The 22,068-nt window shown below is 39.8% G+C and overlaps 2 protein-coding genes across 2 annotated transcripts in view; both read left to right on the forward strand.

Annotated features, from left to right (window-relative positions):
- Window positions 1-18: 18 nt before the first annotated feature.
- LOC118477823 (stimulated by retinoic acid gene 6 protein-like) lies at window positions 19-10,429 on the forward strand. Its single transcript, XM_035970210.1, has 4 exons — window positions 19-191; window positions 2,431-2,651; window positions 5,133-5,212; window positions 10,331-10,429. The coding sequence occupies exons 1-4, from the start codon at window positions 48-50 to the stop codon at window positions 10,396-10,398; spliced, it is 513 nt and encodes a 170-aa protein (XP_035826103.1). The 5' UTR covers window positions 19-47; the 3' UTR covers window positions 10,399-10,429.
- A 1,317-nt stretch (window positions 10,430-11,746) lies between these two features.
- Window positions 11,747-22,068, forward strand: part of LOC101851416 (receptor for retinol uptake STRA6) — a gene marked incomplete in the record, with an annotated part of 12,516 nt that continues 2,194 nt past the window's right edge. Inside the window, 7 exon segments of the mRNA XM_013083490.2 lie at window positions 11,747-12,184; window positions 13,737-13,812; window positions 14,324-14,402; window positions 15,305-15,353; window positions 16,571-16,685; window positions 18,634-18,735; window positions 19,741-19,904. Coding sequence (XP_012938944.2) covers window positions 11,836-12,184; window positions 13,737-13,812; window positions 14,324-14,402; window positions 15,305-15,353; window positions 16,571-16,685; window positions 18,634-18,735; window positions 19,741-19,904 — 934 coding nt within the window.

Consider the following 22,068-nt stretch of genomic DNA (forward strand, 5'->3'; position numbering starts at 1 on the left):
CCCCCCCCACCCCTCCCCCTTTTGCAGCCCTGGCAGCTATCGCTTCTATGCTGGTCTATGGCATGGTATACTTCCCCGTCTTCGCCTGTCTCTCCATCGGATCTGTCTACGGGTACGGTTTGGGAGCACTCTATGTTTGGATGATGACAGTGGTGGAAATTTTGCGGCTCTTTGACTGCGATGAGGAATTGGTGAGTTTATTCAATACAGTGGAGTCCACTTATAACGAGTCCCGAAACAACGAGAAGTCTGTTATAAAGCCATCATTCTAAAACCCCGTTTTTTTCCCTTCTTTATCTTTGTAAACAAAATACTGCTGTAGCGCAATCACATAAACGTGCGAGTCGGTTATAGCGGAATATTGCTGCTGCTGTGCACAGCCCATTGAAACATGAAAACTTCGCCAATTTAGAAACTTGTTGGTTATCAAGCGAAACAAAGAATGGGAGAGCCCATGTGTGCTAACGATGAAGGCCGGAGCGAATGAGTGGAAAGTGTGTGGCACGCGCAGACACACCATTCTGAAGCAGAACGTATTGCCTGATAGTGATAGGCGAGCCTAGTCTAGATTATCTAGGCCTATATATCTATCATGCCTCTCACTTCTCCGATGCGGGGATGGAGAGGTCACAATGCTGTGATGGATCATGGAGCGAATGTGTGACGTGCGCAAGCAGACGCAGGAACGCACCACAGGGTGGGGTGGGGGAAAAAACACAGCGGGTGAGTTAGCCTAGAGAACTTTCGTTCTAATAGCCGACGCCGAGCTGTCAACATCGCTAACGCTAGAGAAAGAAACCTGATTCAATTTTTGATCAAGTAAGACCTAGAGGTCATGTTGAACAAAGCCATCATCGGAGGAGATAACAAAAAGAAATATACAGAACACCAAACTCATAGATTAGGCCTACTTTATTATTTCTTTTGAATTTATTACTGGATCCCTTACAACGAGAATCCTGCTATAACGGACATTTCGTACCGGTCCCCTCCCTCTCGTTATAACAGGATTCCACTGTATTAGTTTTGAAGATGTACTTAATCAGAAGTGTTTCAAAAAGGAAAGTAAGTCAAGGATAGTGCTGGACTGAGATATTTTGAAAAAGAAATAAATAATTCAGAGATATAGCACTGAACTCAGATATGGATGATTCTGGTTCAAATCCCCAGGTGGCAGTCTTTGTCTGCAGTTGTTTCATGGAGTTTTCACATCTTTCTTCCTGTTTGGCTTATTCCTATCGGAGGTGGAAGATAATTCAGAAGTACCGACTCCTGTGCAACCTTACAGAGTCAAAAAGGCTGGTAGATGTATGCAATACAATAGGCCTACCTTATTAGAAAAAGTAGTTTGTAAATTTGCATATATTTTACCATCCGTCAAAATCAGGCACATTGCGAGCGTAGTGCTATCTTGTGCTAACTCCATTTCTACCTTTTTGATATTAATCACTATGTACAAATTACAAGGTTGAGGCCATCGCCATTGAAGCAGCAATCCTCCACCTGACCAACATTTTCATAATACACCCAAACAAAACCAAGAACACTATTATCTTCACAGACGGAAAGTCAGTACTCCAAGCTTTGGAAAACTTGAATTTCGAAAGCCCAGCCTGCCTATCCGTGGCTCAAACAATCAACACCTTCCTACAGACCTATGCCGTCGACCTGACACTACAGTGGATACCTGACCACAGCAACATCCCAGGAAACGGCACAGCAGACACCCTTGCCAAGAAGGGAGCATCACAAACACAACCACACCACCCAGTATCACAACAGACAGCCGAGAACATCATCAAATGCAACACCAGGGAACAGTGGCTGAATGGATGGGCAATGGGCAAAACTGGAAGAACTGTATTTGCGCACTTGACAGCCCCCAACTCTAAAGATACAATGAATTCCCTAAGTAGAAGAGAACAAGTCACGATCTTTCGTCTGCGAACACAACACATACCACTAAATTCCTACCTTAATAGTATCCGCAAAGATACCCCACCCGACTGCCCGTTGTGGGACTGCCTGGATGAAACAGTACCACACCACCTCTTTAACTGCCCAGCACTTTGTGACCGCGTAGCACCTACCTACCTGCCTCCCCAGACATCGGAAATACTCTATACAGCGACAAAGCACAGCTGATTAAAACCTGCAAATTCTTTGCCATATCAACAGACCGAAGGGCTAGAACCCAAATGGCCGCTGGATCGGAAAAGTAAAGTAAAGTAAGTATATTAATCACTAGAAAAGTATTGAGTCCCATTTGCAAATACATGAGTCGTTGTGAAATTTCTTTTACAATCTATGAAACTTAAAACAATGGGTGAAGAGGCATTTGTATATCAAGGCCCCAATACTTGGCACATCGGAATTAAAGAGTTAAAGAGTTGCTGAAAGGTACTTTTGTTATTATTTTTTTCCCTTCAGGAAACTCGGGTTGCCATCGTGCTGAAACGTCTTCCGCAAGTATTGTGCCTTTTGTACCTCTCATCCTGCATCCCCGGCCGGTTCATCCAGTCTGTCCGTAGGAAGGAGTTTTTTGTGCAAGCCATGGAGGAATTCCCGCACCATGATTCAGAAGATCTTGTGGCCCAGGCTTACTATGGGGTCCATGTCCGGAGTCTCTTCAAGACCTTAAAGGCAGCAAGGTACGCTGGAGCTCATTGTGTGTCTGGTGTTATGATAATGATGACAATGAAAATAAGAAGAAAAAGAAGAATGATAATAAAAATAATAATAATAATAAAATAACAATAATGATAATGGTGATAATAATAAGTAATAATAATGATAACAATAATACAATGATAAAAATGATAATAAAAATAACCATGATGATGATGATAATAGTGCATGTAATAATAAGGATGATAATAATAATGATAATAATAATTATAGTAATATACTCTTTCACATTTTTAAGTATACACTGTGTTAAAATGAAAATAGCTAGTTTCACAAGGAGTCAATATTCTTTAAAATTTCAGGAATACGAATTCAATCAATTTTAAAAACGAAAAAAGCAACAACAATACGGAATGTTTATTCATGACTGACAAGAGTGTGGGGGTAGTCTACAAAAGTAACACGATCAGTAGCGTTGATGACGGCCTGACATTGTCGCCGCCTTGAATCAATCAATCGCTGTACTGCCTGTTGAGGGATGTTATTCCACTCTTCAAGCAATGCTCTCTCAAGTTGAGAAAATGTCTGAGGCTGAGGTTGTCGCATGTTGTTAAACTCATCTCTGGTTCTTCTTTCCTTTTTGAAACGATTCTGTAGATGCGACAGGCGTATAAATAGATCCTCTCTTGGAGTAGTTTTTCTTCTCTCACGTTGGCGGTGTTGATCCTTTCCTGATTTTAGTGTTTTCTCACGATCCATTGTTGTGTACACAGTTCTTTGTGTTACATTAAAATGTCTCGCAACAGTGATACTGAGCCCCCCCCCCCCCGCGGATCATTCCAACGAGCTGATTTCGCACATTTTGTCGTACGGTGTGACATCATGAAATGTAGACAAGACAAGTTTTATCACTGGCGAATTGTTTTTGTGCTTCTTTTTTAAACAATTCATTGCCGTATCATGATTAATTTTCAAAAAACCCGAAACATGTAACACGCATGCAGATACAAAACAACTCACGCGTTCAGAAATCTGAAAGCAGCTCACCAGCGACAGGTATATCACGTAATCAGTGTGTAAGTTTGAAAGTAATTGGTAGCATAGATTTTGTTTTATTGAGCTTCAAAATGTGTATGCTTAAAAATGTGACAGAGTATATTAGTAATAATAATAATAATAATAGTAATAATATTTGTATAGCAAAATATATCCACATTTTACAGCATGCCCAATGGGCTATACGGCTATTATTACCTCAGCCGACCCAAGATGACTCGAAAACGTTCTCAACTTTCTGGGAAGCAGTGCAAGATGCAAATTACATACACTAAAACACTTACAAACTGACAAGGTCTTCCACGGTGTATTGCCACGTATCTATTCTCTCCTGGGTGAAGTGAGGAAAATTCTTGTAAATTGTCTTCCTCAAGGACATAACATAAAGCCCATAACAGGATTTGAACCCATTACCATATCGTTGAGAGTCAGGGTGCCTCATCATGATCAATTAAATCGGTTACCATGGAAAACTACCTAATCTGATAATGCAGCCTTCTACTGCGCACTTTCATGAATTGGTACAGGATGCTGACGGATGCTATGCCCAGTCAAGTTTTAACTCACTTGAGCCTGTTCCCGTGTATTTATGGGCCACCCCGCTGGCCTGGTGCCCGAATCCCGTGTATTTATGGGATGTGCTTTATCAATCGATATCTCTGGTGTTTTTCGGTTACAAGTACAAGCTTCGGGAAGCGGCGAGACAACAGTTGGCCCACTTATTTTGTTTCGTTAAGAATTTAGCGAAGTTATGTGTGATTCTTAATTATCTGTAACGGACTTACTCAGTCATCCCCGCATTGTGATAAGAGATTATATTACAAATTGGGTGCAAAAAAATTGCATAGCCCCCAGACATTGCCATTTAAAAAATATTCATAAAATAAAATCTATTTATACAAAGTAGATGCCGTTTCTTTTTCTGTAAGAGCATTTCTTTCTTTCTTTTGTTGCATTTTTTAAAGTATGATTATGATAGCTTTCAGACCTTTTGTGGTTACTGTTTACGATTCAATATACCCCAAAACTGTCAGACTGCAATGGTTGTTGGATCTAAAATAGCTCACTCAGGCTCAAATGAGTTAAATTGTCAGTGATAGCAATACCGAACCTGTTCTAACAACCACTTGTCCAACGCAATTACCTGTACAAACAACCACTTCCCACTTCCCCCTTGCATTGTAAAAAAATTTATTATAATGACATCATCTAAGACTTTGACCTGTCTTCGACAACTGCTTTTCAGTTCGACAATCGATAGCAGTTTTAGATACTTTCAACTGTATTATAATGACACTTTATGACAGTAGGAAGGTGTTTTGGACAATTTCTAATGTACTATGACACTATCCAAGACATGAACCTATTTAAGACAACCACTTTTCATGTCGACAATAGGTGAGTGTCTTGGATAATTTCGACCGCATTTTCCTTTTTACTATTGTCAGGGTCCCATCTAGCAGACTTCACTGGGTCAAGCAAAATCTGTGTCAGTTGTTCAATCAGAGAGTCTACCGCAGCCGACCTGGTGAGGGTTTTTTGTCCTTTGTTTTAGCTGCAAGATAGAAACTGTCACAGCAAGGTGGGAGCAGATGCTATGTCAGTTTTAAGGCCTGTGGAGTTATTGATATGATCCAAAAGCTTGTTCATTTGTCTAACTTGAATAGAAATCGAAATGATTGCAACAGGGCTTCCTAAATCTACCAATTACGGATTTTGGACCTGTTCTTCCGCCACACCGATAAAGGTGTCAAAGCTACCGGATTTGCGATGGGATCCGTTCTATAGTGCTTCCAATCTTTCCTGTATTTACGGAAACCCATATATTTCCAAAAGATCCGTACTTGCCTCATCAGTATATCAACTCAATACGTTTAAGAAAAAAAAGGAGAGAGAGAGATATAAAGAGATAGTATAGACTTATCGGTATTCTGTAGTAAAGAATCTGAACTTGCCTCCCTAACTTCTCCGATATTTACGGTAATTCTGTGCAAAAGGTTGTATTAGAAAACTTCCAGATTGCGCATTTTGTCATTTTGTACACTCGACTATTGTCCCTTTGTGAATCAATGACGGGATGGTCAGCAAAGCATTTTGCTTGCAAATCTCATAAAATCTGGCTAGTTACTACAGCTTATCTTCCTCCTTTCTTTCATTCACTCGTTCTTTCTATCTATTTTCGGAATTTTGCTGTGGCTGGAAAATCTGTACGTTGATCAAGGAATCTGAATGGCCAATGTAGAAAGAAAATCAGTATATCAGAAAGAAACTTTTCCAAATCTGTTTAGATCTAGAGAATTTGTCAGTATGATGATTCTGCCACAGCTGGATAATTCTTCGGTGTAAGAAACTGATGCTCAAATAAAAGATAAGTAGAAGTGGTTTGTTTTAGGTTGTAACATTAGGCAATCGAATGCGTAAATGGAGGAAAATTACAGTACAGACTTGGTGTGTCCTCAAGATGGATGTGCCCGGATTTGCGTAGGCTACTATCAATGGTTTGATGGCAAACTGAATAGAGGCAATGGAAAATGCCATTTTCAACCCTCGAAAAGCTCAAAATGTCAATAATTTCTACCCGAGACTTTTGCTCTGCTTTGAGCCCAACTATGTTTTTCCTTTAATAATTTTTGTCTTGCACGTTTTTTAAAATCAGTGAATGCTGAAACCCAGACATGGTTTTGACAGTTGATGTTCTTGCCTTTCCAAAGGCCCAAATCAGGATTCTTTTTTTTATAGTCAGAGGAAGACTAGTTAAATTTGACTGTAATACTAGAGTCATACAGGACGTATTAGTTAGTGCCCTTAGATAGGTGTGCTATTGTTAGAAAATATGTTTTGATTTATATAGTTTTTATTGGTATGGGCTATGGGTTTTGAAGTCAGTTTGACAGTCACCCTGCAGTAAAATCCACATTCAGTAGGCCTACTAATTTATAAATGCCTTGAATGACAGTCTATAAATGCTTTAAAAAACACATCTCGTCTCCTCAACACTGTACATCTTCATTTATGCAGGACTGCCCACCATTACGAATTTGAAGGAATTGTCACGATTTTTTCTCAGATTTACGAAAATATGATCGTGACACCCTTGATTCTGATTTTTCAAAATTAATGTGCCGTTCGGCTACCCTTACCCTATCCCATCCTCTTGGAATTATATAAGGAAGAAAAAACAATCCGTTCCTGACACTTTATATCTACACAGCATGTACTCTATGCACAGACCTGCTCAGTGTCACTTTGCCCCTTTTAAAAGCATAATTGTTCTAATGCCAGGATTTAGTCTTAAGCATAGCAAACTGTAGTCGCTGTAGTCTTGTTGCTCTAGTCTTAAGGCAAGCATGCGCTTGACAAGTCGTTTCAAATTTCCTGCTTCTGCGTAGTGGGAGATGACCCAGGCCACTGAAAGAATGTAAAAAAGAAACAAACAAGAGATCATTGTTTGAAATTTGAAACTACATGTGTACATTGTATTAACTGTGACGGGCGCTGCAGAGGGAAGTGATACTGCTGAGTTCCACAATCAGGATCAGGAGCTTATGACATGTTATGTTTTTCTGTCTGTTTCTTTTTCTTTTTTTTTTCTTTTACTAAATTCATTCAACCCCCGGGGCAGTGCCACTGACTGTTGTGTCTTTAGGCCATTTCCAAAGGGGGGACATATCTCGTTCAAGCATAGTAGAATTGTAAATGGGCTGATTCATCATGTCACGCTCATAACTGTGCCTGATCTACAACAGGGAACTGCTGCTTTTTCTTTCCTGATCCTTACTATTGTCATTTTCCTCTACTTCTTTTGTATGTTTGTCACTCTCTTGTGACCTGCTATTTTGGGGTGCCTTGATAGTCGAAGCAGACCTTGTGCTGCTGAAGCTAGAGAGGTGAGCAGTCTAAGTCTGATTCCCTGTAAATACTTCTCTGTTGACACCCATCCCTTGGCGCTCATATGACCTTATGCATTTGCGAGCACCGTAAAACCCTGTACTATTAAAAAAAAAAATTCGTTCAGACCCACAGCCAACAACTATCCCTCCCCCCACTCTCTTTTGCCCACCTTATAGCTCGTACACACCAAACATCCGCGATCGTGTGGTATCATGTATGAGAGGCATGAAAGAATTTTAGTTCATATGTCCAAGGTCGGTTCGTTAATGGGCAAGACCTGTGGAGCCGGTCACTTTTAGTCAGCTATGGTGGACAAGAGATTGGCTTCTGATTATAGTTCATATTCAGTTTCAAGTCAATCCAAATTAATGTTTATCAACATTTAAATAGCACTTTCCGTATAAAAAATATGCTCAAAGAAACAATAAGGGCTCGCTGATGTGTTGTCGCACCACAGAAACCCTTTCCTAAATCTCAGTTTATCTCGCTGGCTCACAACGTTATTGTTACCAGCTGCTGTCATGATGCACACCTTCGTCATCTCAGCGGTGACGTCATCCAGCTTGATGAATTGAGCGATTGCCCTCAGAGTGGAAAGAGCCCACATGAAGATAACTTTTCTTTCCAATTTGGCTCTTCCGTTGCTTACAAAGGACAAGACTGTCTTGAACAGTACACCCTACAATCTCATCAGTAATATTTGTCATTATAACTGCCTCTAGTCTCTTTCAATTATCACGTACACGTACTGTCATGATGGCTCAAATCTCTATCGCCAATTGAATTTTGAGACACCCATGCTGCTGTTCGGTGTTCTGTTCCCCGCTTACTTCCTGCTACAACCTTACGTGGCCCCAAAAAGCACAGATGGGCCATGGGTGTGTTGGTGGTTTGGCCAGTCATTATTATAGCACAATCTTTAACAGAGGTGAGAGTCGAGGGCTGACTGACGAGAACGGCACTTAGCTGTCAGTCTGGACCCCAACGCCCCTCCCCCTTCCCTTTTTTCCCCTTTTCCGTTCTCACCCAGCCCAGCTCTGTGTTCTAAAATTAGTATTTGACATAGAGTTGCTATTGGAAATTGTTGTGTGCTTGCTTCATCCACTGAAAATATGTGTTAAGTGTATTGCAGGCCTATTGTTTAGGATTCTACCCAGACTTGGTCTGCTTGGGACAGCGTCAGTGGTGTGGTATCCATTTGGTTCTATGTTTCTACAGACTACTATAAATCAGCTTGTTAACATTATCATTATGTATATAAAAAATTTTTGTTGAAGGGGACCATCTTCCCAAGGGCTTTACGTTTGTTTGTGTGTGTGTTGTTTTGTGGAAAAAGGGGATGGGGGGGGGGGGGAGAGAGCAAAGATACCAGTATAAAATGTTTCTGTGTGTATCGTGTGTATGGGAGAGTGGCGGAGGGCGGGGTGGGGGTGGGGGGATGGATCAATATGAATGATAGCTGGTCAGTTTCACAAACCACCGGCCGCTCTTGTTTGGGCCCTTTCTGTGTTCTCACCAACTGTTCATTTTCGTGCAGTTGTGATGGTTGTCGTTCGTGCGTGTTTTGAGTTTTATGACAGCCGTAAAATTTAATCCGTCTGCTCTCGTGTTGTGATGGACGGCTCCCCCATAGAAGGAAGATGAGGACCTGCTCTTCTTTAAGAGCATGATCCCCCAAGGTTATGACATTGGATGTCTTACAGAAGATGGAGCTGCAAGCAGAAATGCACAGTGTTCTATTCAAACACTTGAAAAGGGTACGCGCTACTTCAGTGGAGCCCACAACTAGTGCAACGGGAGAGCAAGAAATGCGTCAAGACCAATATCAATATCAAAATTATCAATATATGAGTATTCTGTTTATCTGTCTATCTTTTAAATGTCTTTCGCTTGTCTGTAATTGGTTGGGGGGGGGGGGTTCAATGTATGGTGCCAGCAAACTCAAGAGGCTGTCAAATGTGTCTGGTCTCATTCGAATGTTTCCAATACATTTGTCTCATGTGACAAAATTTGGGGTAGCAGATGGTGATATTCGCCATATAGCCTTATTGTCTATTGACCGAAATGCGGTGGATCCAGTGCCTCCTATTTTTCCTCTTATTTCTTTCTTTTTACTACAGTAAAATCTTCAGTTTAGTCTTAGTGAGTGGGCTGCACTGCTTATTCACACCCAAACACCCCTCCTCCCCCTTCCCCCAAAACATACCCTTATAACCACATGCATGCGTATGCGGGCATGCACACACACACTCAAATTTTAAAAACATTAACGAGTACCTAATAATATCATGAAAAGCAAGCCCCACTCCATGGTAACTACAATCACTGGGGTGAAGTTTTACTTTTTAAATACTTGAAATTGACCCTAAATTTATCTGAACTGGGAACTTTTAGATAGGCAGCCCTGTTGCAATTGAAGGATTGCAATTCAATAGAAATTGCCGAACGAGTGAAAAAATTTTTGATTTCTTTGATTTCATAATTTTGACAAGCGTCCCAGTGCTCAGCTTAACCCGAATCAGCTGTGACCAAGGAGGGTCAATAAGAGGTCAACGTGGGGGATATCACAAAGCTGATGTTAAATCTTTGGATGTTGATGTTCTGGTAAATCCACCCAAAATTTCCCTAATGGATAAATAAAGTTTATCCTTCATACAATTTTAGGAATTAACAAGAAAAAGAGAGATAAGATAGTGATTCTTGGATAAAACTTCCTGGAGGTAATTCATTTCCATATTTTTTATTTTGCTTTTAGGATTCCGGTATTCTTCCCGCATGCTGACTACCATGGTGGTTGGAGCAGTTGTCCTCTACCAGGCATGAGTCCTTTTTCTTACTTTTTACATTTTTTGTTTTGTCCCGGCGGAGATTTAGAACACATTAATAGACCGCTGTCCCATCAATGGGGGGGGGGGGGCTCTCCACCACTGGTGGGGTGCTAGTCTTATACTATTAGTCTTCACAAAAAGTTAAGGACCACTTACAAAAGACACTCAAATTAAGAACCAGGAAATCTAATTATGCCTTCTTTGACGCACATTTAATTCATCAATCCAAAAGTGCAAAAAAGAAATTTAATCACAATTGAGACCGAAAAGTGTCATTCCCAGTGCTCAAAAGGACCCACCCTCTAAATCGAAAATCACAAAAGAAAGGGTCTCACAAAGTCTCAGCAATATAAAAAAAATGACCAGTTCAAGTTCGTGAATGTCAATGGAATTGTCAGAGACGAATGTGTCCACCATTCACGGCAAGGAAGTCAAGGCATATTGGCAGGGCAGCGGTATCTGCAGGAGATCCTTCGATTTCTGGTTGTCACGGCGCTGCAGCAGATTGGGCCTGCTGCTGTCCTTCAGGACAACAACGCCATGCCGCACTGGTCCAGGACGTCAACGCCTTCATGCTGCTGGCGGGGATTACCCGCATGGTTTGGCCAGCCAACAGTCTAGACCTCAATCCTATTGAACAATTGTACGCTGAACTTGATCGGAGAGTTCGGGAGAACTACCCTTTGCTCGCCAGCAGCTGCTTGGGTGGCTGTAACAAAAATGGAACAACATTCCCTTCCCCACGCCTTTCTTTTGTGATTTTCGATATTGAGGTTGGGTCCCTCTTGAATGCTGGGAATCATGCATTTTGATTTTGGTTGTGATGAAATTTCTTTATTGCTCTCATGGATTGATGAAATAAATGTATGTTAAAGAATGAATAATTTGATTTGCTGGGGGGGGGGGGGGGGGTTTCGTGCACTTTTGCAAGTGGTCCTTAACTTTTTGTGAAGACTGTATCTCTGTGTCATTCCATTGGTAATGTTCTCTGTGCTTGGTGTGGCATAACGTTATAAGTTAAACAGATGGAACCCATCATTTTATATGAGTACTAATTTAGAACAGTAATTAATTGACAATTGCTTCCAAAATGCCTGTGGCTGGAGTGCGCCACTTGTTGGGCCTTTTTTTTGTTATTTCTCCCTCTGTTGTTTCTGTCTGTCTGTCTGTCTGTCTGTCTTACATTTTCTCAGCAGCAAAAGACTGCTATTTTGTTGATGTGCCTTTCTTTACTCAAACACACATCGGGTGGGTTGAAGGTGCCACTGGTATGTCCTACTTCTTTACTCTTCCTCTGTTGTTTCTGTCTGTCTGTCTATCTTACTTTATCCCAGCAAATAAAGACAATAAATATGTCAGTGTGCTTCTCTTATCTCAAGCAAACAAAAACAAACAATGAAACAAATTAGATCAGTCAATGTGGTCTGCATAAATGCAATTCTGTATTATTTTGTCACATGTCTATGTTTTATTTGTGGGTGGTAGGAGGGCGCCACTGGTAGATCCTTCTTCCTTTCTCTCTCTGTGTTGTTTCTGTTCATTTGTTGTACTTTATACCCAGCACTATATGACCGTTATTGTGTCAGTGTTCATCTCTGTACTCAAACAGGTTGTATTTGAGTGTGTCGTGTACTCTAACACGTTTTTTGAGGCTGTCCTGCTCATCCTTGAGAATGACCTTGAACTAGTGGGAGAGGTCAGAAAGGTCACAGATTCTGAGTTGGTGAAGAAGACCAGAGATGTGCTTCGTATCTCCATCATTGTCTTCAAGGTTGTCAGAGGTGAGACTATGGTCTTTTTAGCTCTGCTGGTATCGGGCTGGGCTACGGTGTGCATACAGATGACAGTGGTGTAGCGGCTAGGTGCTTCACTGTAGCCAAAGATAGTACAAGACAAGATGGGTCACTCAGCCTAAAAAGTGTCCGCAGGAAGTATGCTCTTTGCTTCAGATGGCGCTGCAGTCTGTTTTGAAGCTCTCTTTCGTTTTTCCAGAAGAAGAATAGGAATAGCACTTCCTTGCGTGCGCAGATCGACTGCTGTTCATCAGCAGTTCGGGTACGTTCAGTGCGGAGTTTTAGTTTTTTAAAATTTTAATGACCTCTCGCCCTTCATTCTAAAGTCAAATTAAACGAAGAAAACCATCACCTTTTCCTCCGGAAGAGGTTTTTTTGTCAGTGTAACCATTTTAAAAAAGCGTTCTTCCGAAATTTATCCCAAAACTTGCTAGTTTCACTTTGATTTTTAAAAACTCAAGTAGGGTAACTCTGTTCGCAAAGAGTGCGCTTTTGTGAAGAGGGCGCCACCAAATTTTGAGGACACTTTTTTAATTGGCTCAAAGAGAGAAGTGGCCCATCTTGTTATGTACTATCATTGCTGTAGCACAGGGGGGCTCAATTCCCAAGTTGAGAGAATTTTCCTTGAGTATCTCGGCCTTTATGCTGGGATTTTATATCCCTCTCAGCCCTGGTTGGCCTTGGTAAGATAATGAGAACTTATTTTGACTTTCCGGAACAAATTTTGTTTTCTTGACTTGGGACGTTTAGACAGCTTGCCCATAATACATAAATTTATATATTTAGTCGATTTAGTCGAACCTGCTCTAAAGGCCACTGGTATAAGACAATTGCCTGTACAAACGGCCACATTCCGTTTACCTCCTTGTTTTTTGGTTTTTTCATAATAATGAAACTGTTTAAGATGTTCACCTTTCTAAGACAGCCTCTTTTCTCTTCAACAATGGCTTGCTGTCTTAGACAATTTCGACTGGGTGTATAAATATATATATGACTTATGAGTGTGTGTGTGTGTCGTGACTTGGTGGAGTCAGGCGCTCATCAGTTTTTAGGCATATAGGGCTATTGTTGTCATTTTCCTTCCTTTGGGTGAAAAAAATATCCATCTATGTTGAATGGTAGTCGAAATATTTACGATTGAAGGAAATCAAGGTCGCCTGGTTTCAGAAATAAAATTAGCGAGAAAATGGCTACCAAAGTGTGCTTACTTCCATAGCCTGAGAGTCATTGGAAACTGAACATTTAAATTTTTTGCGCCTTTAATCAACGTTTTTCAGTACAATCCTTTGCAAAAATGTGTTTTTGAATGAACTTAAAAGGTGTTGAGCCAAAAAGAAAAAACTAGAAAAAAATTGCCCTTTGCCCACAAAAAATGCACAGTTCTTTGATTTAATTATTTTGACAAGCACATGATTTCACCACGATGCCTCACATATATATATATATATATATTATGTCATATACCAAGGCAAAGCACTAATGAGAAGAGAGACGCTACAAGTTAAACATTTTTTCTCTTTGTGTCTGTTCCCCGGTGCAGTGGTTCTTCTTGTGTCTCTGGGTCTGGCTGCACTGCTCGGCGTTGTGAGCATCATCAGTGCCTTCCCCTCCTACAGGTGAGTGAGTCCCAGTCCGGCTACCCTCTTCTCTTTGCACGTAAATAGGTATTTTTACGCTTCCGTCAACCCAATTTAGATTATTTAGGAGGTGGGCTTCCAGATCAGCCTGTTAGGGCCAACCTGTGTCAAGAAGGAAACAGTATTCTAGCAGATAGGCAGAGATACTCAATAAAGATTTCTTCCCGCTCTGGAATCGAATATGGGTGTCCTGCATGTGACAGCGAGGCGTTTCACCGATACACCAAGAGATGCTGGTTGATATTTTCTCTCTTAGGCACCGTTTTGAAGCATCGTATAGCAGTGTTGTGATTTGGGGGTTTCTTGGGGGTTTTGAAAAATCTTAGATTTGTTCTTGACGAAGTCCTGAATTTGAGCGCAACTTTGAAAATTGTTTAAAATGCCCTTATCATGCCTGAAATATAATTTGTCTCTCCATTATATATTTTTCTACTGTACTACGTTAATCGTTACGCAGTTACTTTTTATTATTTTTATTTCCTGCACTCAGACGGAACTTACTGGCGTTGCATCGTGGGAATTACAGCAAACTGGCAGACCGTTCAGAGAGGTCAAACTCTGAGCTCTTGGTAAGTCTTTTTTCACTTTTTATGTTACTTTTGTAAAAGTCTTTTGTAACTTTTTCATGCTGTTCTTGGTGTGCCTTTTGTAAAGTGTTTATTTTAGTTTTGGTACCGGTAGTCTTTTGTGACTTTTATGTTGCTCTTGATAAGCCTTATGTAACTTTTTATGTTACTTTTGGTAAGTATTTTGCAACTTTTAATGTTACCTTTAGTCAGTCTATTGTAACTTTTATGCTGATTTTGGTATGTCTTTTTTACAAACTTCTTATGTTACTTTTTATTTTCTGTAAGTCTTTGGTAACTTTTCGTGTTGCTTTTGGTAAATCTTCTTTTATAACTTTTATGTTGCTTTCAATTAATCTTTTGAAACTTTTGATGTTGTATGCAATACTGTAAAGTGAAATGTAAGTTCTAAAGTAGATCATGATGAGCTTAGTACAAATTTGACCTACTTTTAATCTATACAATTTGACTGATATTTTCTGTCATAATTTCAAGATCTTCTTTTTTTACATTTAGAAATTTTATTGCGAAGATATAGATCTATGTATTTTTGTGCATAATAATGACACCATGAGAAATATGAGAGGAAAAATATCAATTCTTAAATTGACTTTCAATAGTCTGTAGGTTGATACTTTACGTTGGATCCCTTCCCCATATTTTTTGTGGATGGTTGGCGGGTGCTCTGGTGTGGTTTGCTCCTTCTTTCCTATCAAACATCTATTGTCCCTCTCTCTCCCTCTTTTTTGGTATATTCTTCTCTTATTCCACTTTCTATCTTCAGAATCTATATGACATTTTTGTGCTGCAAGTGCCTTAAAACTTTTACTAAAACTCGAGTCTGCATTATTTGCTATGCATTGTCTCATTGTCTGTTTTCTTCTGTTGTTTTGTCCTCTCTGCAGGCTGGAAGCATGAGGTTTGCTGGCTATCAAGTAGGCTACATAGCATGGGGTAAGTAAGTTAGGCCTGTTGAGAAGAGCTCTGACATCTGTTCTGTCACAGTTTTTAGATTACATCTAGATTTAGAACTCACTTGACCTCGTGCTCCTATCTCGGGGTCTCCACTCTCTAGTGGGCCACATTTGGGCCTAAGTCTCTTAAGGGGAGGAGTGACCCTTGATTTTGCCGATTTTGTGTCAGGATATTCACATTGAGATGTTGGCTGATTTTTTAAGATCAACTGGTTCTTTGTCTAAAAATAGCATGGAAACAATAGAGAAAGTCTTTATTCTCCTCATGAATTGCCTTTGAAAACATGAGGGTGGGTTACTATAGTGAATTTTCACAATAATTGTCGTTTTTCGCAAAATGTCATTTTTTTGCAGTTTTTTCCCTACTCCTTCCTTAGTTTTCTTCCTTTTGACGTGAAACTTTCAGGAAACATAGATGGAAAGGCGTGCCATCAATGTAACGGGAAGATATTTGCGGAAAAAACTAACACTTTTCCATTGGCAAGCGATTATTCAACTGAAAGTTTGAAAAGTTTTTTTACAGTTTGGGAAAATTCTCTTAATTTTTTTTCTTTTGCACTTATGAAAAAAAAAATCGCTGTTCCGCTGATAGGGTCTCGTTCAGGTATACTCTCACCAAATTTGGTCAGTAAATAAGAAAACCTTAGGGATTTGAAATTCATTGCTTTTTATCAAGATGGCGGCCGTTTCCATAGCAACAGCTGTAGCTATACAAAAAAAATTGCGTATCAAAATTGCGTATGCCTAACTTATATTATGTGTACTTAGATTTGATCTCGGGCAACAAATATAGAAAATGGTCCTCAAGGGTCGCTCCTCCCTTTAATTTCTAACTGAAGGTTTGGATTGCTTTACTTTGACCCTTAGAGGCTTACCCATTTGTTCCCATTTTCCTTCTACATGTATGTCTATAACATGACAGATGTACAGTGTAGTAACCTGCTCAGTCAGCACTTATGTGCTATTATTTTGACTTTCTTTTCTCTTTGCTTTTTCTTTGTTCCTACCAATTTGTTAATTGCTTTATCGTCATAATGGCCTATCTATATGTTGTAAGGCATTTATTCCTTATAAAGACCGAAAACTTGTATGATTTTTGTGTTACCATTTCCTAAAATCCTACCAACTTTTTGGTCATTGTATGAATAACAAAAAAAAAGGCCAAAACATTGTATGATTTTTGTGTTACCTTTTCAGGCTTCATCATCCAAACGGCCATTTTCTTCATCTTCTTTCTACTCATCGCTACTGTCATCGTCCTCTTTATCTTCGACATCTCCAGCTGGGCGGTGGATATGCTCTATACTCTGTGGTAAGCAATTTTCTGTTGTCACTAACAACTGAACCTCTTTTAACATATTCGCTACGTATTATTTTCGGCTTGTGGACAAATTTTTTTCGGGAGGGTGAAATGAGATGGTGACTAGTGCTCCGTTCACTGGTCTTTGGGGCCACAAATTTAAATAAATATTAACATATTATATACTTAAATTTTCAAATGGTATGTAGAATACATTTGTAATGTTTATTTGTGTACTTTTCAACTTTGGTTCCTGTAAGAGGCGATTATGCAACACACTTTTTCTTGGATGAAATTTGGAAATTAAAAAATTAGATTAATAATCTTTGGTGAAACTAAAACAATATGTTTGCACCTAGTCAAATGATACATCAAAATAAGCGTAAATGAATTAAGAACTGGAAAATATTGAAAAATTTGCAGTTATTTACATACATTCTATAAAATTTGTACATTTGGATCGTAATGTCGGATATTGAAAAAAAATAATAAATTTCAAAGTCTTGACAAAAGGACAAGATGCATTCACAAACAGAAAAAAGCCACTTGTATCTTACATGGAATTATTAAGAATTGCATTTGAAATAAACCTATACATGTCTTGAGGGGTACTTTTTGTGTAATTTCGCCAAAAAATAGTGATTTGGGGGAGAGAAAAAAATACCTTAACAATTTAACTCTAGACCTAGACCTAGATCTAACTCTGAAAAATATTGATTTTTCAGTAACAATCAACAAATTGCCAGTGCTCTGTTACTGAAAAATCAGTAACAGAGCACTGGCAATTTGTATCCACTAGTATCAATATTCTGAAGAAGAGTCCTACATTTCTTTAGTGAGCACAATAATGATACATTTTATTGTGTTCAAGTATTAAGACTGGTGACTGGGCTATAATTTGGGAATCACGATAAAACAAAGTCGCGTAAACTTTGAAATTGTGTTTCAAAACTGAATCAAGACTTCCGATTTTCGGTGGAAACGGCCTGACTCGGAAGTCATTGTTATATTATAATCTTTATTTCAACATGGATTTGTGGATTGGAATAAAATCTAAGCTAGAATTATAGGTGGGTTCTCGAGCCGCTGAGGCGGCTTGGCGTATGGAAGACACTTTCGCCGTGTCACTGCCCTCTCCATGGGGTCATTTGAATCCCCTCCATCTGTTCATAGAGACATACGAGAATATTCTGACTGACTGTACAGATAATAGTAATGGTAAATAATCATAATCATAATAACATTTGTATAACGCATGTTCCCATTCAACTGCAAGCTATATTATGCGCTTGCCATCTACATTGTCGATGTACAGAAAAGTGGGAAGACATGGAATAACATCAAGAGGCTAGCCCAGGATAGAGAAAAGTGGAGGGTGTTTGTCCGTGGCCTATACCCTGGTGCAGGGTGAGAAAGGCAATGATGGATCTACATTGTCTCAGGAGACCGTAGAATGCTCTGAAACATTCTCAGTTTCCCAGAATGCATACAGTGCCAAGCAGCCAATTAAGTGTTCAAACACTAACAAAATCCATAGTGATTACTGTTTTGTTTCCTTCCTATGTTAATTGATGGGAGGATTTAAACCTAAAAGATACTTTATCTTAGACTTAACATGTATAATGATGTAAAATTTAGCAGTTTCCTCATTTAATTTGGATTTCTTTTTAGATGGGTTGTGCGGGCGTGCACTTGTGTAGTTTGCTCCAGCTTTCCTATCAAACATCGGTTGTCGTTGTCTCTCCTCCTTCTTTTCTTCTCTAAAATTGTCTCCTTTCACCCACTTTCCTGCTCTCTAACAATCTTCTGTCGTCTGCTCTCTAGGTTACTCTCAACTAACATTTCTAATCTGTGGCACTTATGTGATCTAACTGTGTTGCAAGTGCTGTAAAAACTCTTACTAAAACAAAACTCTTTGATAATTGTTTGTTGTTGTTTTGTTTTTTTTTTTTATCTCCAGGCCTGTTCCTGCCCTTGCTTTGGCTGTCAACTTTTCACAAGTGGTGTTTGCCAAACTGTTTTTTCTGGACAGCTTTGGAGAGAGCTTGGCACTCACAAACAGGTGCATAGGGTGGTTGGAGGGTGTGTGGGTGGTCGCAGGGTGTGTGGGTGGTTGGAGGGTATATGTGGGTGGTTGGAAGGTGTGTAGGTGGTTGGAGGGTATGTGAGTGGTTGGAGGGTATGTGTGGGTGGTTGGAAGGTGTGTAGGTGGGACCTTTAACATGCGTAACTGGCACACGGGACCTCTGAGATTTTTCACCCTTATCCGAGAAGGCTAGGTGTAGATTTTTCCTACCAGAAGATCTGGGGTGTTGCGGAAAGAGCAGGAAGAAGGAGCCAAGGAGAATCGGTAGAAAGCCTGCAGAAAGAGTCAAAAGCCCAGAAGAGGGGGCAAAGGAGGTGAGGAGGTGGGTGCAGAAAGTGGAGACAAAAGCAGACAATAGGACATTTTGCTAGAGAGCAGGAAAGTGGGTGAAAGGAGACAATTTTAGAGAAGAAAATTTTTCCGTCGCTCCCCAAATTCTAACCCTTGACTTTTGAATGAGAGGCAAAAACCTTAACCTCTAGGCCACGAGAGCCCCCCCCGCTCTAACTCTGACAGCCAACTGTCCAAGACAGTCACCTGTACAAGCGACCCTTTCCACCCCCACACACCCCACCTTGTGAGTGGTTGGTGGGTGCTCTAGTGTGCTTTGCTCCTTCCTTCCTAACCAACGTCTATCGTCCTCCTTTTTTTTTTTTTTTTTGTATGTTAGTCTCTAGTGATATATTTAATTTGCAGCACTTATATGAGTTAAATATATATACATGTTATACTACAGTTAGTCTCTAGTGATATATATATATAAACTGCAGCACTTATATGACCTATTTGTGTGTCAAGTGTGTAAAACTATTATTAAAACTAAACTAACTTGCTCCTCCCCCCACCCCATGAATGAAAGAAAATTATAATTGTCGCATTATCCAAGACGTCCACTTGCCTGAGAAACCACAATCTTTTACAACTTTGACTATATATATTTGTAAAAAAACCTTTTTCCCGCATTTTTTCCCCCCGTTTCAGACGCATCTTCTTCATCTTCACCTACTTCCTGTTCTTCTACAACATCTTCATGGGCGTGTTCTCTTGCTTGCTGCGTATCGGAAAGTCTCTGGTACTGGGTGCATACTTGCTGCCAAGGCTTGACCACGGGATTCTGCCAAGGACGTTCCAGTTTATGGACCCAGGTCAACGAACTTCTCTGTCTTCTTTTTGTTGTCTCTTGTTATTGTCATGTTGTTTTTATCATCAACATTTTTATCGTCGTCGTCATCATCATCTTCATCATCATTGTAGAAACAACATAGGAGGGAAGGGGAGTAATCTCGAGTAATTTTCAGTCAGTGCATGTAAAGTAAATTTAGATACTAATACAGCCCAACATTATCTTTACCATCATCTTCACAAACAGCCATCATCATCATCATCATCATCATCATCATCATCATCATCATCATCATCATCATCATCATCATTGTATAAAGCAGATATTAAAACGGTTAAGACCTGGTAGTATTTCCAAAAATTTAATCACAAGTTCAACGTTTTGCCCTCAACGGGCTTCCTCAGGAAAATTCAGAATATAAATGACTACATCATCATCATTATCATCATCATCATTATCAACATCATTATTGTAAGCACAAAGATTTCTTAAAAAGCTAAAGACTGGTGGAGAATTTCCATATTTATAACACTGTAGAAGTTTAATGTTTCGCCCTGTGGGCTTGGTCGGGAACATGGTAGAATAATAATCATGAATATCATTATCAGTATCATAATCATCCTCATTTGAGAGAAGTACAGTTAACTCTTTATCTCCGGCAAGCCGCTCTCAGTGGCTTGCGGTCGGAACCACTGTGTTGGTGAGTCGCTGACAGCGGCTCGGGCACATTCCTATACGACGACTTCGACATCAGAGTTACTTTTTGGCAATTGCTGAAAACAGGTCTCTTATACTGGAAGTTCATTCATTAGATGAAGAACTATGAAAAAAGGTTTGCTAGTTTCGATTTAATGACGTTTTTGTTGGTTTTAGATTTAGAACCAAAAAAGGCCCCGGCGTAGTGGGTTTAACCCTCTCGGAGATAAAGAGTTAAAGAAGAAAGTCTTTGACAATTTCAATCTTTGAAAATATAAATGAAAATAATGACTTTCATTTACCCTAATATAGCTTGGTATTTGTTGGCTTGTTTTATTAATGTTTTAAATTTGTGTGTTTGTGTGTGTGTGTGTATGTGGGGGGGGGGGGGGGGGGGTAGGCAAGTAGACAGAGCATGCAAGCTTCTCTCATAGCTTCAACATTTCTAATTCATGAAGCCTCATTTGACTTGCTACTTCCTGACTTTCCTAATCCTCCTTTTGTCATTTTTTCTCTACTTCTTTTGTATGTTTGTCACACTCTTGTGACCCACTTTTTCCGCGGTGCCTTGATAGTCGAAGCAGACCTTGTGCTGTTGAAGCTAGAGAGGTGAGCAGAGTTAGTCTGATTACCTGTAAAGACTTCTCTGTTGACATCCACCCCTTGGCGCTCATATGACCTTATGCAGTTGCGAGCGCAGTAAAACCTCTACTAAAACTAAAACTATCTCCAACTGGAGCTTTTAAGAGCTAGGCTCATGCATATCGTCCTTGAAAGACAATTTAAGCGTGTTTTCGTATTTTGTAATGCCTTTTTGGTGCGCTAACTTTACACTTCCCGGGGGACTGTTCAGAATAGAGCACTGCCTTTGGGATTTTGAAGTCAGGCATTTTTATGAAATGGCCAGCCCAGCGAAGTTGAGTCTTTTTCAGCTTAGAAAACAGACTCACGGCGACTACCAGCAGGTGCCCTTTTGAGAACTTCTGTCGCTAGTATTTTATCCTGCGATTTGATGTTAAGAATTCTATTGAGGCATTTCATGTGGAAATGATTGAGCTTTTTGGTATGGCTTTGGTACATTGTCCAGGTCTGGGCACCGTACAACAAGATTGAGAGGACAACAGCGTGTGTATATTTACAATACATATTTATTTACCACAGTGGGTTTGTTATGTTATCCTGAGCTAATCTTTTATCCTCTGCCAGTAAATTTTGCATGTGGGAATGTATGTGGGATTGTGTGCGTGTGTGCATGTGTGTGTGAGAGCGTGCGTGCATGTGTGGCTAAATGGTCTCACAATGTGCATTTTCCATCCTTTAATTCAACAACTATGCTGAGTGATAATTCTGCATGGTACAGAGCTTAGAGACTTCTGGGATGAGGCACTATATATAGATTCCTATCATGTATTATTATGTATTATTATTAATATTTTTGTTTTGTTTTTATGATTATTATTGGTGGGTGGTTGGCGGGTCCTCTGGTGTGG

Source organism: Aplysia californica, unplaced genomic scaffold, assembly GCF_000002075.1.
Source record: "Aplysia californica isolate F4 #8 unplaced genomic scaffold, AplCal3.0 scaffold00235, whole genome shotgun sequence".
In the NCBI taxonomy this organism is placed as follows: Eukaryota; Metazoa; Mollusca; class Gastropoda; order Aplysiida; family Aplysiidae; genus Aplysia; species Aplysia californica.